This window comes from Entelurus aequoreus, linkage group LG02, assembly GCF_033978785.1.
Source record: "Entelurus aequoreus isolate RoL-2023_Sb linkage group LG02, RoL_Eaeq_v1.1, whole genome shotgun sequence".
In the NCBI taxonomy this organism is placed as follows: Eukaryota; Metazoa; Chordata; class Actinopteri; order Syngnathiformes; family Syngnathidae; genus Entelurus; species Entelurus aequoreus.
Window position 1 is genome coordinate 62,517,702 of NC_084732.1, and position 16,141 is coordinate 62,533,842.

General features: G+C 41.2%; 1 protein-coding gene across 4 annotated transcripts in view; it reads right to left on the reverse strand.

Moving 5' to 3' along the window:
- Positions 1–16,141, reverse strand: part of map1aa (microtubule-associated protein 1Aa) — a 59,101-nt gene that overhangs the window by 1,685 nt on the left and 41,275 nt on the right. For 2 of the 4 annotated variants that reach the window (XM_062030478.1, XM_062030477.1), the window contains 3 exons: positions 9,232–16,038; positions 8,934–9,148; positions 868–8,231 (listed from right to left, as the gene is read on the reverse strand). In XM_062030478.1, the coding sequence (XP_061886462.1) occupies positions 8,076–8,231; positions 8,934–9,148; positions 9,232–15,883 (7,023 nt within the window). In that variant the 5' untranslated portion in view covers positions 15,884–16,038 and the 3' untranslated portion in view covers positions 868–8,075. Of the gene's footprint in view, positions 1–867; positions 8,232–8,933; positions 9,149–9,231; positions 16,039–16,141 lie in introns of those variants that run through there. The other 2 variants (XR_009823116.1, XM_062030479.1) reach the window with 2 other exon arrangements.

Here is a 16,141-nt window from a genome sequence, read left to right on the forward strand (position 1 = left end):
TCTCTGCTTAGGCTGCTGCACCCGCGACCCAACCTCAGATAAGCGAAAGAAGATGGATGGATAATACTTTATGCAGATTAATCATGCAATTTGTTTTGATGGCATATGCTCCTTTACCTTAACCGCGGATGGTTACCTGAAAGACGGTGCGGATTGTTATACGGTCAGTAATCAGGTCAATGCATATGTATAACGGGTGTGCTGACTGGTACATGTTGCTTTAAAATACAAGTTTTGAGAAAATAAATGACCAAAAAAACATTTTAAAAAGTTCCTGTATGACATTCTGGCAATAAAAGTATTTTTTTCAAGTTAATTTTAATCAAGCAAGTAAGTTAGTGTGATTAATCACAATTCAAACGTGTGATTAATCTGATTTAAAACTTCATCATTTGACAGCACTAAAAGTAAAACACAAAAACATCCATCCATTTTCTACCGCTTGTCTCTTTCAGAAAATCTAAATAAAAAAATGGGCGAACAAAATGCCCTAGGTCAGGGGTCGGCAACCCAAAATGTTAAAAGAGCCATATCAGACGGAAAAAACAACAACAAAGCTGCAAAAAATTCAAAGCTTTATATAAGTGTTATAATGTAGGCAACACATGATGTAAGTGTCTATATTAGCTACTGTATATTAGCCTACTATCAAAATGACTATGCGTCGAAGGCTGACGCAAATCTTCGTTGACAGAAATGTTGAAATGTAATATTTATTCTACACAATTTTACAACATTAGTAAAACAGAGGCTTTTCAAAGGGTGAGATAATTCTTGGAAATGACTGGCTTAGAATGGCCAAAGGTATAGATGTGTGTGTTCAAGTTAAAGGAAACGACAGGCTATCTTGTTTGGTTTTATTACAATCTTTGCAAGCTGGGTAACCTTTGCGGTGGTCTATACCAGCACACGAACAATTATCAGAAATGCAGCCAATATTACATACAGATAATGTGTCATGAGACATACAAATATAAATGAAATACACAGAGGACATAAGTAAAGGAAATTAAATGAGCTCAAATATACCTCCACCTCCATAATGATGCAATATGTACATACAGCTAGCCTATATAGCATGTTAGCATCTATAAGCTTGCAGTCATGCACTGACCAAATATGCCTGATTAGCACTCCAACAAGTCAATAACATCAATAAAGCTCACCTTTGTGCATGTCCACAACATGTTTGGTGGACAAAATGAGACAAAGAAGGAGTGGCATAAAACGCGTCTTTCTGTGGCAGCGTTGTGCATGTAAACAAACTACGGTGAGTTCAAGGACTGCCGAAATTAGTAGGACAAAACGGCACTCGCCAATTACTCTCATCAGTGAAGCATGTTCAATATAAACAGTGGGATTTCTAACAATTAGGGAGGTTTGTGTCATGTTTGTCCTTCTACAGAAACCATAATGAAACAAAAAATATATTTTTTCTTTAATCTTTTTACATTTTCATAAATTTTTTAAAAAGCTCCAGGGAGCCACTAGGGCGGTGCTAAAGAGCCACCGGTTGCCGACCCCCGCCCAAGTTGGAAAAACTTTCGATTTCGGTTAAGTCGACAACCGCTAGGTCGAAGGGTGTGTCAACATAAACGGGTGCCACTGTGAAAAAAAGAAGAGCCTTTTGTTCAGTAAATGTTTTATTGGTCTTCACCACACTTCCCCTTTCAAACAATAACCATCTTCTTTATGTTCACTTGTATGCGGTTCAAGAGAATATTGCACTCAAAACAAGGGGAAGGACCGACCACAAGGCCTTCTTTGCAGCACACACACACACACACACACACACACACACACACACACACACACACAACTGTCATGTCACATCAACCTTCTCAGTTTCCTCATGTTAAATCTAATGTTAAATCCCGCCCTCTAATATGAGAGAAAACAGAATGTAGTAGTTGTGCTTGCTCAAGCATTTCTCAATGGAAATCATCCACTCTTTAAAATGCAGTCAGATGACTGAGAGTTTTACCACAATGGGGGGGGGTGGAGCAAATTGGTGAATGGCAGACAGTCTTTGTGTCACAAATATTGTTATGAGCAGCGTGCATCATGTAGACGTCATCTTCAGGAATGGTTTACATTGCTGGGCCGCAAAGTGGCTTTTTGTTGAACCGTATGGTTTCATGGGCACACCCGATTTATTCGCCTTTGAGATGCCAGCCATACAACGTGCAGTAACCAAGGCAACCAGGAGATAAGGAGTACTCCGCAGAGAACATAAAGGTAATCTGCATCATCACATTCTAATGAAGTCAAGCTGCTGCCTCTCATGCACGGCTGCAGGGAACCGATGACATCACAACACTCCTGATAGTTCTTGGTCCCTTCCTTTTTTGGATGTTCACTTTGGGACATCAACATTGTTGTGGAAAAGAAAATTCCAAATAGAACAAAAGAAGTGCGGGTCTTTACTCGGTTCTGGGTTCGAGTCTGGCTCAACATCTCTTTGTGGAGTTGGTATGTTCTTCACGCTTGTTATATTACTCACTATGGAGCGTGCCGCCATCTTGTTTTCTTTCCCCTCCTTTAACTGGCGCCCTCCTGTTTAAATAATTTTCTGTAAATTTCTGACATTTTAACTTTCAACTAAAAATACAAAAAATCAGTTCACTCTCCCACCGAACCGCCAACCTTGAGAAGAAATGAAGGGACTAACTTAAGTGGTTGCAATTGACCTTTGGTAAAGAGAGTAAATATTGTGCTTGTCAAGTGCTTCACTTTTTCCACATTTTTCTTATTCCAAAATGTAATGCATTTATTTTTGCCCTCAAAATTCTACACACAATACCCTCTAATGACAATTTGAAAAATATATATATATATATATATTTTTTTTTTAGAGGGAAAGCAAGGTGAATGCAGCAATGTACAGAGGGCATTCTTGATGAAAACTTCTCATCCAACCTGCAAAGAGGAATGGGCGAAACTGCCCAAAGATACAGTAGGTGTGCCAAGCTTGTGCCATCGTATTCAAAAAGACTTGAGGCCGTAATTTCTGCCAAAGGTGCATCATCAAAGTATTGAGCAAAGGCTGGGAATCCTTTTGTAAATGTGAATTTTTTTATTCTTAATACATTTGCAAAAGAAATAAAACAATTACATTGTCATTATGGGGTATTGTCTGTAGAATGTTGACGACAAAAATGTATTTTTTCCATGTTGGAATAAGGCTGTAAAATAACAAAATGTTGGAAAAGTGAATACTTTTCGAATGCACTGTATATCAATTTTTTTAAATTTAGGGCTGACAAACAACATAACTAATCACAAAATCGTATTATTCATGTAAAAATGTTGATTATTCACGCAATTTATCTTGAAGGTATGTCAACTGTGATTAATCATAAATAATCAAAATTCTAAAACATGATTAATCAGATTTTTTTGACAGAACTACTAAACATTAATTTTCGACTGTGTAACCTGTTTGGGGTTACGAGTGAGCTGGAGCCTACACCAGAGGGGTGATAGGCGGGTTACACCCTGGACTTGTCAATCACAGGGCACACCGAGTCACGCAGAGAAGGCAGAGCCAAGATTCGAAAACAGAACCTTGGGGCTGTGAGGGAGATGTGTTGAACCCTGCTGCCCTGTCTAAGACACAGCTGCTCAAATATACATCTTCAATCTCACTTAAAATCAAATTTGAACAGTTCCAAAACAAATACCATATTTTTTTGTAATTGTGCTTCTTTTGCAGGCAGAAAATCAATGAGTCGATGGTTTAAAAATTGACCATAGGGACAAAAATAAAAACGTTGATATCAACGTGGTCAAAGCCTCTTTCCCAGCACTCACAAGACATTAAAACAACGTTGAGAACTTATTGAATTAAGTCCTAACGTTGAGCAACTCAAACATAAAGTTTGAACAACATGCTTTTTGACAACATTTAATCAATGTTGGGTTCTGACCATTGAAATTTGGTAATTTCCCAACCAACAACATGGATCCAACAAATACAACTATTTTGCAACGTATTTTTAAAGTCAGTTTTAAAGATCATGTATGTATAATCAACATTGTATCAATGTCTTGTGCCTGCTGGGTTCAAAGTATCACAAATGTGCCACGCCGTGGTGTATGTCAGGGGTGTCCAAAGTTTTTCTTTTTTTATTGACCTTTGGCATATTCTAAAAAATAAAATAAATGTATCATAACAGAGAAGCAAGCTTAGCATTTATTGCCCTTCATGGGATCGTTTTAAGCATCTTCTTAAACTCTGGGCTTGCTCTCAAAAAAAGTAGATGTGACTATTTACACTAGATGTGGAAATGCACGTACAGTAGCTTTGCTGATTAACCACCAGCGTGTCCATAAAGTTGTCTGGTCCAGTTCCCCAACCTTCTAATACTGCATGTCCAATCCTTGTGTCTTGTGTCCATACTGCCAAGCTACCACAGGACTGTATGATGTAAACAAGTACGTTCACACTGCACAATTGGGATGTTTTGTCAAATTCGATGGTTATGTAGTCCTTTCCAAAACTAAGTAAAATGTGATCAATATGAAGTAAATATGGCCCACATTTGAGTAGGTCTATATTCTGGCACATATGTGTAAATTTCAAGGATTTTGTGCAACCGGTGTCAACATTTACTTAACCACATGATTTCTGTTCTGAGCATATAGGCAAGGACTCGGGACCAGGAGTGATGGGATTTTAAGCTGAGTTCCAAAACATCTTCATTTTGACTGTTTTCTGCTTCTTTGTCCACCGATTCTTTTTACGACTGTCTATTTTGGCGGGGAATTTTGATGTTTGTCGCCTTTCAATGATGTCACATTGTTTCAATGACGTCACATTGGATACATATTATTTAAGAGGCTCTGGTTGGATTTGAAAATGTCGGAATTGTACCGTTCTCACTGACAGGTCACATATGGAATTGACCTGCAGTGTGAACAAGCCTAAGTGTTGTTTTTAAAACTGTTGTGTCACATTAGCATTTTATTTTATGTAATTATTCATGACATAGTCTGGTCTCCGACTGCTTGGTTATTTTTGACTTTGCCTCATTTAAGTGGTTGTGGTGTGAATGGTCTGATGTTTTCCTACAACTGTTTAGATCGTGATTTAGCTGTGTATCGATTCAGTTACTTCTTAGCAAAGAAAATTCAAGCAGTGTGCTGTGAAATAAGTACTGGATGCTGGACACTGCAAGTGAAGTTTTCTATATTCCTGTTAGTTTGCGTACGGAAATTAGGTATAATTTAATTATGGATACAAACAAGCAAGTAAACAATTAATGGCCAAGGCATTCACATCTTATTTAAATTAAGTGCAACCAACACTTACGTTGAATTAACAAGGGGAAACACTTTTCGGCTCTTATTTTCAATATTCAACACATTTTCAATAAAAGTACATTAACCAAGATGTTAACAGTAGATTTACATGCTACTTTTGCTGTTGATTTTCCAACATAAAACAATACAACGTTAATATCAACAATAAAGTGCTTCTGGTTGAATTAGCAGTAGGTTTACCTAAGAAATGAAGTGCAACCAAATATTTTCAGGCTAAATGAGCAGTGATTTGTCCCGCTTTTACTCTCATTTTAATAAACAGCTACGGTGGCCGAGAAAAGTCGCAACAAATGCAACCGTCACAGCACAACACATTGAAGCCACAACACTACGACTTTCAGCTATAGCATGATTGCAAAAGCCACAACAAATACAGAAGCCAGAACACAACAACACAACAACTGAAGGACAAAAAACATGACCATATAAAGACTCAACATAAGGGACAGCGGACAAGTTTCGGCGACTCACCGAAAGTTGACTATGGTGTAATGAACAAAGTTGGAAAAGTAAGTGAAGAGTGACCACGTTTTTAGTCATAAATCACTCTTTCAATAATATTAATATACTGTGATCATTACAGTTTTTAACCTTCTGTCTTGGCTTGGTCAGTCGGCAAAACTTACTACGCTGTCACTTCCGTTGTGTCTATCGCGTCCTTTGTGGCGTACAGATGTGTTGCAGCTATATAATATTGTCTTGTGGCGTTTGCATTTGTTGTGACTTTTCTCGGCCATCATCGGTGTCCGCCATTTTTGTTTTGATTACTGATGGCGTCAGGCAGACAGACATCAGTATCATCAAAGTATCATTAAATCTAAAGTTTTCTTTTTTGTAGTATCCATAAAAATAGTATTTCCTTTTGAAACAATGTTGGATCAATACCTATCTTCCGGGAGGTCAACTTGCAGAGCACGGACCAAAATAGTTGAATCTTAGGAATGTAAATCGCCCGTAATAGCATGTGTATTTATCGATGCAGAAATTGTGTAGCAGTTACCATAGCAACACAAATGCAACCACGCTCTACTAAGAATTTGGCGGCTTTAAAAGCTCTTTACACAAACTGTACAATAGAGCTCCTTGGTAAAAAAAAAAGAAAAGAAAAAAAGCTTTGGACACCCTTGATATTCGTTGCCAATCATATCATCTTCCAACAGGACAAAAAGGCACTAAAGGTCTCACCTCGACCGCTAATCACGCGGGCCCACGCAGACACACGCTCTCCTTTTGCAATTCATGTTTCTCTTGTCGCACATTTGTCGTTGAATAAAGATCCTAAAAATGCAGCATTTCCTTCCTTCAAATGCACAAAGTCATGTTCTTTATGAAGACAGAGAAGGTTCTCTGCAACAACTGGACACACACGGCAGGGGTTAAGGGGAGGTTTAACATTGAGCAATGAAAGGTCAAATCCACAGAAGTTGTAACTGCAACAAGGTGATTTTCATCATAGAAATATTGCACAACATTATAAATCTTGGAATAAGATATTCTCTATGCTATATATAGATATATTTGAAAGACATTGACAGGACATTGTGGGTTCTACTTGAATACTTTCTATGTTACTATGTCAGTTTGAGGCACGCAGGAAATAACTGGAGGAGAGGAAACTGATCACTAGCATCATTTTCTAGCTTACATATAGTTTTACTGCAAAACAAAGAGATACTGAAGAGGATAATGACTCCATCTGGCCTTAAGGTGCACAAATGTGGTCTTTGCCAGGTACGGGTTGAGCAATTTCTGACCCTTTTTTTGTTATTGCAGAAACTGCCTATTTTGCTTGGCTGAGTCTCAGTTGGCGCACTTACAGTACACTTACTATTTTGAGTGCATTCACAGAGAGAAGTGCGACAAAATGCAGTGCACTGTCAGTGCAGGAGGTCCTCGGCCTATGAGCAAGTTCCCATCCTATGACTTAAATGAACACCTAAGTTACTCAAACTGTACACAGAACATATGACAATAAAGTAATAAAAAGATACCATCTCTATCCTTGATGATGGTAGCGGCTTTTGAGCAGCTTAGACCAAGTAGCAACAATTGTTGATAGACATATCTCTCCTTTCTGAGCATTTTACTGTGTCTAAATGCACTTAATTTTCCTTTTCTTTGACACTCTGCCATCAGAAGAATCTGCCCCACGCATGAGAGATATAATAAAGGTAAAAATTGTAACTAAAAAGAACAAATGTGACAATTGAGTACATATTTCCCGCCTATGTATTCGCCTCCACCTTCAGTATTCAGCTGCAATAGTCGCCAAAGTGGCTGTTTAGCACAAGGGCGGCAACTAACTTGAGAAATGGCTGTGTAGCAACCCGTGGCAGTGGAGGGTTGCTGGTAAATATTCCAACCATCATTTCCTGTGAGTACGCAATGATAGTTGGGGATTGGAAAGTGCATGCACTCAGGAACTAAGTACATAGTTTACTTATTGAAGTGTACTGACAGAAGTATTCCATTTGAGACACAGCCTTAATCTAAACAATGGTCTCGTAGAATTCAATTTTCTCACAGGCTTTAAAAACAAGTTTAAAGACAAAGATGTGTCTTTTGCGGGACTCTAATGGAGTGGAGAACAAACATGTTGTAGCTACAACAAACTAAGACGTTCATACAAATTTAGATAAAAAAAAACAACTGTTATCAATAAGAAGGGACAAAAAGAACCCACATTCTAAGGGGCTTGAGAGTAGTTTAAACAGATCTACAGTAGGGAGAGGCAGCAAAATACCACATTCTTAAAACTCGATTTTGCAGGCAGGAAAAGATTCATCCTGCATGACGACAGTGCTGCTTGAGGCCAGCACCATGATGTTGAGCTCCTGCTGCCGTTCGTGTGTCTGCTGGTACCACTCACGAGTCACTTCTGTGTCATGAGTTGGGATCAGCGTCACCTATAGGGGAAAATAATAACAAAAAATGCATTAGATTTTTTACATTTGATGCATTGGAGGTGTAATGACACACAACTCAGGTTTTATTCCCGGCCAAGGTCCAACCACCACCTAGCCCACTGGTCCCAAGCACTGGTAAGTGGGAGGGTTGCGTCTGACTTAAAAACCAAGCCAAACAAATCATGCAGTTGTGGCGACCCTTAATGGGAAAAGCCGAAAGACAACTTTCAGCATTTTTAATGAAGCTGAAAGAATGTAACATCCACAGACGATTGTGAAATTGAGTCCATTAGCGAGCCCCAACTGGATTTGTTAAACGAGCACCAACTGGATTTGTTGAAAATCTAGGAGCATTACTGTGAACGCTTTCCAAAAGAAGCGAAAAAATATTGAGCAGCCGGGTGCTGGTAATGAGCAAACGCACATCAATACTTTATCATCAGCAGGTGTGATAACCACTCTAAAAACAGACATTTTTGCACTTTGCTAATGCAGCGTTTAAGCATGTGTTGATAAAATACCAAGAAGGAAAGCAATGAGCGCAAATAGTCTTTGAAAGTTGGTGTATTTTCTTTGTTATACACTTGGTCGTAAAAAATGGGTTGCCTTATAATACCGTAAAATATTAAGTCTTGAGTCGGGAAGGGTCACCAGTCAACCATAACAAATGTTATACAATCATATGCAGAGCTAAAAAGTTACCTGCAGATTTGACCCCCATTGAGCTTTGCCATCCAACAGTGCATCAAGAACTCCACGGCTTGGTTCACCACTGGCAGCATCATTACCACTGACCACATAATACGCAGAGCGAATGCGTTTAAAAAATTCTTTATCCACATTCTTGGCGTTGCAGTGGTTGGGAATGTAGGCCATGTCCACATAGATGGGAGCTGTAGAACCAGCCTTTTGAGAACCTGGTAGGTCAGTCAGAAACATTTGTCAAATGAATGTATCAAACATCAAAAGTTATATTTTACCACTGCAGTGATTGACTTGCCTGGACTATTCTTGTTAATGTTGGTCAGCCCCTTTCCAGGGTTGTAGCTTGACCGTGAGAGGTCATCGTCCTTTGAGCCTTGTCCGTCTGACAGCCGAGACATTCGTGAGCTCTTGTCTGCTTCTTTCTTCTTCAGTGACGCACTGCGAGGAGATGATGTCTGTCTGACAGGCATGGGGGACCTCTTGCGCCTGGATGGTGATGCTTTGGTTTTCCCCGAAGCTTTCTTCAAGCCTTTAGCTTTAAGCTCTTTCTTAACTGAGCCATTATCCAAAGAATCAGGATCCACCATACAAACATCTGGTCGAGGGGGGTGAGGGTAAGCGTCCTTTTGAGGTGTGGGAACTGGGTCCTGGCTTTTCCAGGAGGAAGAGTGGTGGATGCCTTCACCTATGGCAGCTATCTTGTCAACGGGCATATAGTCTGCATCCTCATCTGAGTCCATGTTGCCTTCGGCAGTGACAGAAGGATACTCTTCCGTGCCTTGATGCACTTCAGAGTCTGACTGAGAGGCAAAAGAGTCACTAATAGAAGTAGGTGGTGTGTCCTCTGTTGCTAGACCTAACCCTGCAGACGTGCCACTGGCTTGATGGACAGAGCTGCTGTGGGATTGCTGATGGTGGGGCTGCTTAGCCCTTCTCTTAACAGACATATCATGTTCATCGCCTTCCTGTGACTGGTCACTTCTTTGTCCTTGGTCACTTCTTTGTTCTTGATCCTCATCGTCTTCATCACTACATAGCTGCTTCATGCACGGGTTGATAAAAGAAGGGGAGAGGTCTGTTTTACGCTGCCTGTACTCACAGGATGAATATCCGGGAGATGTGTTGCCAGCAGAGGTGGAGGCTGCTCCTATGGCTGCTTTATCAGCAAGCTCCTGATCACTGTCATCATCGTCATCCTCCTCCAGTTCTTGTTGGCTACACTCCTCAAAGTAAAAGGGAGAGTGGAAAGGCTTATTAGTTGAAGAGAGAGAAAGCGGGCGGGCAGGATGCTCAGGCTCCATTTCACACTCCTCCTCAAACTCATCATCATGACGATAATGGGGAGGGGAGTCTCCAGGCATCCTTCCTATCTGAGGCTTGGGCATTTCCCACTCGTAGGAGCTCTTGTAGCCTCCTGCACTTTCTCTGGACTCCATTTTAGCTGTGCCTGAAATCGCATCATTGGCTGCTGCTCCAGCAAGGAGGGTAGAGCTTGTACTGACCTCTGCGAGGCCTTTGGTTGGGTCCGGCTTGCTGGCCTCAAGTGGTGAGGACATGTATGAACCAAGAACATCTGGGTGAACATTGCTAGTCTTTTCACCTCCAAATGAAGCATCTGGCTTCTCAGAGAACAACAAGGTACCTGTCACACCACTGGAGGGTGATATTTTAGACTTCCCCCTCATATAAACATCCTCATCCTCTTCACTGCTGTCAGTCTCTTCAAAGTAGTGCTTGCCTTCAATATCTGGCCTTGGTGAAGAAGTGACACCAAACAGTGCAGCGCTGGCTGCCTCTTTATTAATTGAGAGTTCTGCCTCTTGAGCGTTCAAGGTTAATGATTGGTCAAAGCCTTTTGCAGAGTCTAGCGCAAACGCTTCAGACCACTCAGGCTTGTAGAAACAGTCTGAATGAGGGCGTTTATCCAAAACGCTACCAAAAGTGGTTGGGTGGTCTTTTTTGTCTTCAGCAGAAGCAGTGGATGAATGTGAAGAGAAGCGTTTGGAATCCTCAAATGGATTGAGGGGTGAAAAGTGAGACAAGCTGAAGGTAGCCTCAGCTGTGGTTACAGCGGGGACCTTTTTCTCAGACACTTCCAAATAGTTTTCTTTGGTGCCAGGTAAAGTAGAAAACAGAGAATCAGTGATCGGGGAGTGTTCTTCTTTGAAAGAGGAGTATTCAAATAGTGGCTCAGCTGAGGCAGGTGTCTCCAGCTCATCCGCAAGCTGACGACTGGTAGAGAATGAGCCTGAAGTAGAGGAAGAGTAGCTATATGCAGAGGATGAAGAGTAACCGGGGGCAGCGGTACTTGTGTACTGATCAGCTCTATCGCTGTAAAAACTACCCTCTGATGACTTCAAGTTGAAATCTTCATTACCTTTGTCTGTAGTTTGACTTGATAAAAGTGATTCCTTATCCTCACCCCCATATAAGTCTAACTCTGTGGAGTAGCCAGAGAAACCTGTAGCTGCTAACTCAATTGACTTATGACTTACGGATGAGGAGTCAGTCTTATCTTCATCCACTACCTTTGTGAGTGAGCTGAATGCGATTTCTTTTTCACTTGGTTTCCCCTGACTGTTAAAACCATATCCAGCCATAGAAACCATAAATTCTGGCTTATTTAAGCCACATATTTCACTGACAGGACTTTTTATCTCCTTCTCAGACTTTTCTTTGGGACCTTTTTCAATGTCAGAACAAATAGCTCTTTCATCATCAATGTTCTCATCCTCTTCGTCTCCGTCCTCATCATCATCTTCATCAATTACTTCATCATCATCATAGTCTTCCTCATCCCTCGCTGTCAGTTTTCGCATATCAATCTCCAGACATGATCCACTATCAGAACCACTAGCTTGGGAGACATTGGATGCTGTCATTGAGGAATATGGTGCAGGTTTTGGGCTGTCTGGTTGCCTAGCAAAAGACAATGGGTCTTTGTCTGATGATGGAGAAGTAGACAATACTTTAGGCCCATCTGCCACTGAGGAAAATTGACCAGAGTATTCAAATGTCTCATAATCTTTGCCATCTTTGACCAATGGAGAAACAATTGATTGGCTCTTGGATTCAAACCTAGTTGGAGTGCAAGGATCTTTTCCGTATGAGATTTTACATTCTTCCTTTTCTGATATTTCGCCCCTCGCCGTTAGAGGGGATGGAGAAAAACCAACATCATCCTTTGAAATGTCCGTCTCCACCTTATCTAAGGACTCGTGACAATATGAATCTGATTCCTCTGAACTTGGTTTGCTATCATAAATGTCACCGTACGAGAATGTTTTGCCATGGACATAAGGTGTGTCTTGTCTTATATAAAGGGCTTTCTCTTTGTTCACCTTTTCTGGGAAATCACAAAGACCAAAATGAACACTTTTCTCATGCCCTGTGAGAGGGATATCTGTTTCCTCAGCACTTTCTTTGTTAATGTCTGTTTTGGTTAGCTCTGCTGAAGAGAACCTTGATTTTATTCCAGTTGGAAAATTATCTGTTTCATCCTCATCTGAGTATATGATTTGAGGCTTTGGTTTCTCTTCAGCAGTAGGGGACAGAGACCCATCTGAGCAGAGAAGCTCTATGTCCGTCGTTGCAGTCTTTGCCTCAGTAGTTAAGTCGTCATCCAGGAAGCACCCCTCTTTTGCCTCCATAAGTTTAGCTTTAACAGCGGGTTGGAGATCTTTTTTGGTGTAATAGTCGTCTTCATTCACACTGTCCTCTTCAGACTCCTCTGATGCCTCAAATGCATCCTTCTCAACTGAGTGTCCAGTTAAAGATGCATTGTCAGAAATAGTGACCGATTTTTCCACTTTATTCGTATCACATTTGGTCACTGCTTCATTGTTGCCTTCTGTTTTAAATGATTTTTCCTCTGCAGGAGAGTAACCACTGCTTGTAGGCACTGACTGTGTGGGTGAAGCCAGTTTCACGGTGCTGTCATCTGGACTTAGACATCTGTCATCACTTTCTTGCCTAAAGTGTGACTCCAGTCCAGCGGAGAAGGATGGAGAAGTTGATAGAGGTTGTATTCCAGCACCAATCTTGAATTCCCCAGTACTAAATTGAGACTGACTTTCACCTGCAACCTGTGTAGGAGGTTTGTGCTCTTCCGAGAAAATAGGAGAAGATATGGCGGCTGAGGGAGATTTCTCGTTCTCCTTGAGCATCATGGATGCAGCATGCTCATAGCCTTGTCTGAGTTTACCCAGTGGGATGTCAACATTTGGAGTCTGATCCTCATCCTCGTCTTCCTCGTCATCTTCTTCATCATGAGCTGAATGGGCCTTGGCATCATTCTCAATCTCAGGAATGTTGGGCTGGTACTCATCAGAGGAAGGAGACTTAAAACATTTGTCGTCCTCCAGAGAGGAGGTGGGTGAAATGGTACCAGCAGAGTGGAGATAGTCCTTTCCTTGGGTACCAGGTGAGGGTACATTGTTGATGGTGTCAAGGAGGAGGGAGTTCTTTCCAACTTCCTCAGTCTGAGGGGCTGTAACAGAAGCTATTGACTGGTCCTCGGCTACAGATGTGGCAAATGAAGACATTTTGTCATATTCTGTTATGGATGTGGCTGAGGAGATGTGTTCCTCCTCTGCAAGAGGAGCAGCAATTATAACAGGGTAGGAAGCAAGCTCAGGCTCCTGAACTCCCACGAGGGCTTTGGGTCTGACATCCACAACATCTGCCACAACCAAGCTCTTTATTTCCTTCATGCCCTGCATTGAGTCAAAGGTCCCAGGGAAATCTGGGACTGAGATGTCATAAGATCCCACATTATATCGTAACTGTGGGATTTTCTCTTCAGTATCCTCATGGATCTCCTCATCAGAGATAGTTTGCTCGGTCTCAGAGTAACCAGGGATGGTTTCATCTTGGATTAAGGAGAACTGTTCTGAGGCTGATGCCGATACTCCTTGCCCAGGCAGAGCTGGAGCTGACATTGTAAATTGTCCGGCTGGTTGAGTATCAAAATGTTTTCCAGTTTTTTCTTTTTTCATCTCCTGTGTTTTACACTTAATAACCTCGTCATCTTCTGTTCCTTCAAGATCTGCTTTTTCAATTACATCATCTTCCTCTTCTGAGCTGTCACTCTTCTTTGATATGAATTTTAGATCATCCTTTGCAGAATATGTGTCATAATCCTCAAATGTCTTCAAAGTTATTGTGCTGTCTTCAAGTTTATCACTGCATGAATCATATCCTTTTATCTGTTCTGAGGTTATTTTGTCTGTGGTGTTGTCTTCCTCTGGTTTGGCAGAAAATGTGGACGGGACTGTCTTTGTCTCAGTAGCTGGCGTAATGTTCTCATTTAGGGGAAATGAGGTAGAAACTTTAGTATGCTTGTGAACTGACACCTCAGAGATTTGGGTAGCTTCTGCCTTGGGTTTGGACAACTCTTCTCTTTTAAGGGCCTCAAAGTCCTCAGTAAGGTCCTCGGGGGAAGACGCAGTGGATCTTTCAGCATGAGCTGCTGCTGCAGCTTCTTCCTGGAGGTGCTTGGCGAGTGGCTTTTTACCATTTACATCCTCTTTAACTGTTACATTTTTTTCAGTCTTGGCCTTTGCCTGAGTCTTTCTCAGAGTTTTTCTCACTTCAGGGGTGAGTGGCTTCAAGTCAGGTTTAGTAATTTTTCTCAATTCTGGCTTACTTGGGTCCTTCTTTTTGTTGTCTTTCTTCTCTTCTTTTGTTATATTTTCATCTTTTTTTGCTTTTTCTCTCTTAATTTCTTTCTTTTCCTTGTCTTTCTTTTCATCCATACGAGACACTTTGTCAGTTTTGCTGCTTTTCTCCTTTAATATTTTCTTCTTCTCTAACTTGCCTGTTATGGGGGCCACCTCGCTATTTTTCTGCTGTTTGGAGGCCTTCAGACTTTCACTTTTGATTTTTTTCTCCAGTTTATTCTCTTTGGTCTTCTCACTCTTAGGCTCTTCCTCTTGGCCAACTATTTCTTTCTTGGCTGTTTTGGAGTTTGGTTTTGGTGATAATTTCAGACTCTCTTTGCTGTCAGCTCTTGATCTAATTTTGGTCTGTTTGATGATTGGCAGTGGTGCACCGGATGTTAGGTCTTTTTGAGTTGCCACTGGGTATCGCAGGAAGTCTAGGTGTTTCAGTTTCTCAAGGCCCTCAAAGATTTTATTCTGTGGTGCATTCCCTGGGAAGAGCACCCTAACTATTCTTTCTGTGGGACGATGAGGAATCCAAACAATAAGAGCAGTAACTGATGTTAAATAGGGAACAGATATTTCTCCTTCCTTTCCATTAGACATTAGAATCCCTGTCTTGGCTTTGCTGTTACCAACCCATTTTTGCATTAGAAACTGCATCTCTTTGCTCTCTTTTACAGGGTTTAGCACATACATGTCTAACTTTCCAACACCAAGTTTGTGAAAGAGTGTGATGGGTTCAATAGTGTTGCTCACTGCCCTGTAAAGAGGCTCTGGTGATATTCCAAGCTTATTGAGGTACTGCAGCGTTAGAGATGCTTCCTCAATGCTCCGTTTCACTTTTAGAGTGGACTGTGGCATCCGAAGTTTGTCTGGGACGTTCAAAAATACAATCCCAAGTTCAGGGGAAATCAGGTTCTTTGTCGACTCGCCATTGCTACTTGAACCAGATCCTTGGTTTTGTTCCTCTTCCTGCTCTGCAATTTTTCTTTGGAACAAGCCATTAATTCCAGGAAGGTTGTCTGCCCCAATGTGGGTGAGCAGAATAGAGTCAATCCTGTCAAGGTGGCGAACCAGTTTCCAGAAGCAAGACTTTCTGTCAGATCCCCCATCTATTAAAATGTTAAATCCATTGATGGCAAACAATGCAGAGTCTCCTCTTCCTCCGGGAAAGATGTAGCAGCAGGGTTTGGACAATTTCAGAAATCCTCCAGAAGTCGGGGGTTCTAAGAGATCAAAGGGAGATGATCCATCTACTGTCTCAGACTCTGTAACTCCCTCCATGTTGGGATGGTGAGGTTCAGGGTTAAAACTATATTTCAGAATATTTTGGATCAGATGCTGGTACTGGATTTGGCCAAGAGAGCTCCAACCCCCTCTCCTTGACAGGAAACCGCAAGCCTTGGTGGCTCCTCTGTAAAAGAAAAGACTTCAATCACCTAGAAACACATGAGGAGAGGAGAACAATTAATCCTAAATCGAAAGTCACATCAAAAGTAAATATATTCCCTATGACTTCAAGAAAAATGAAGATGGTGGACT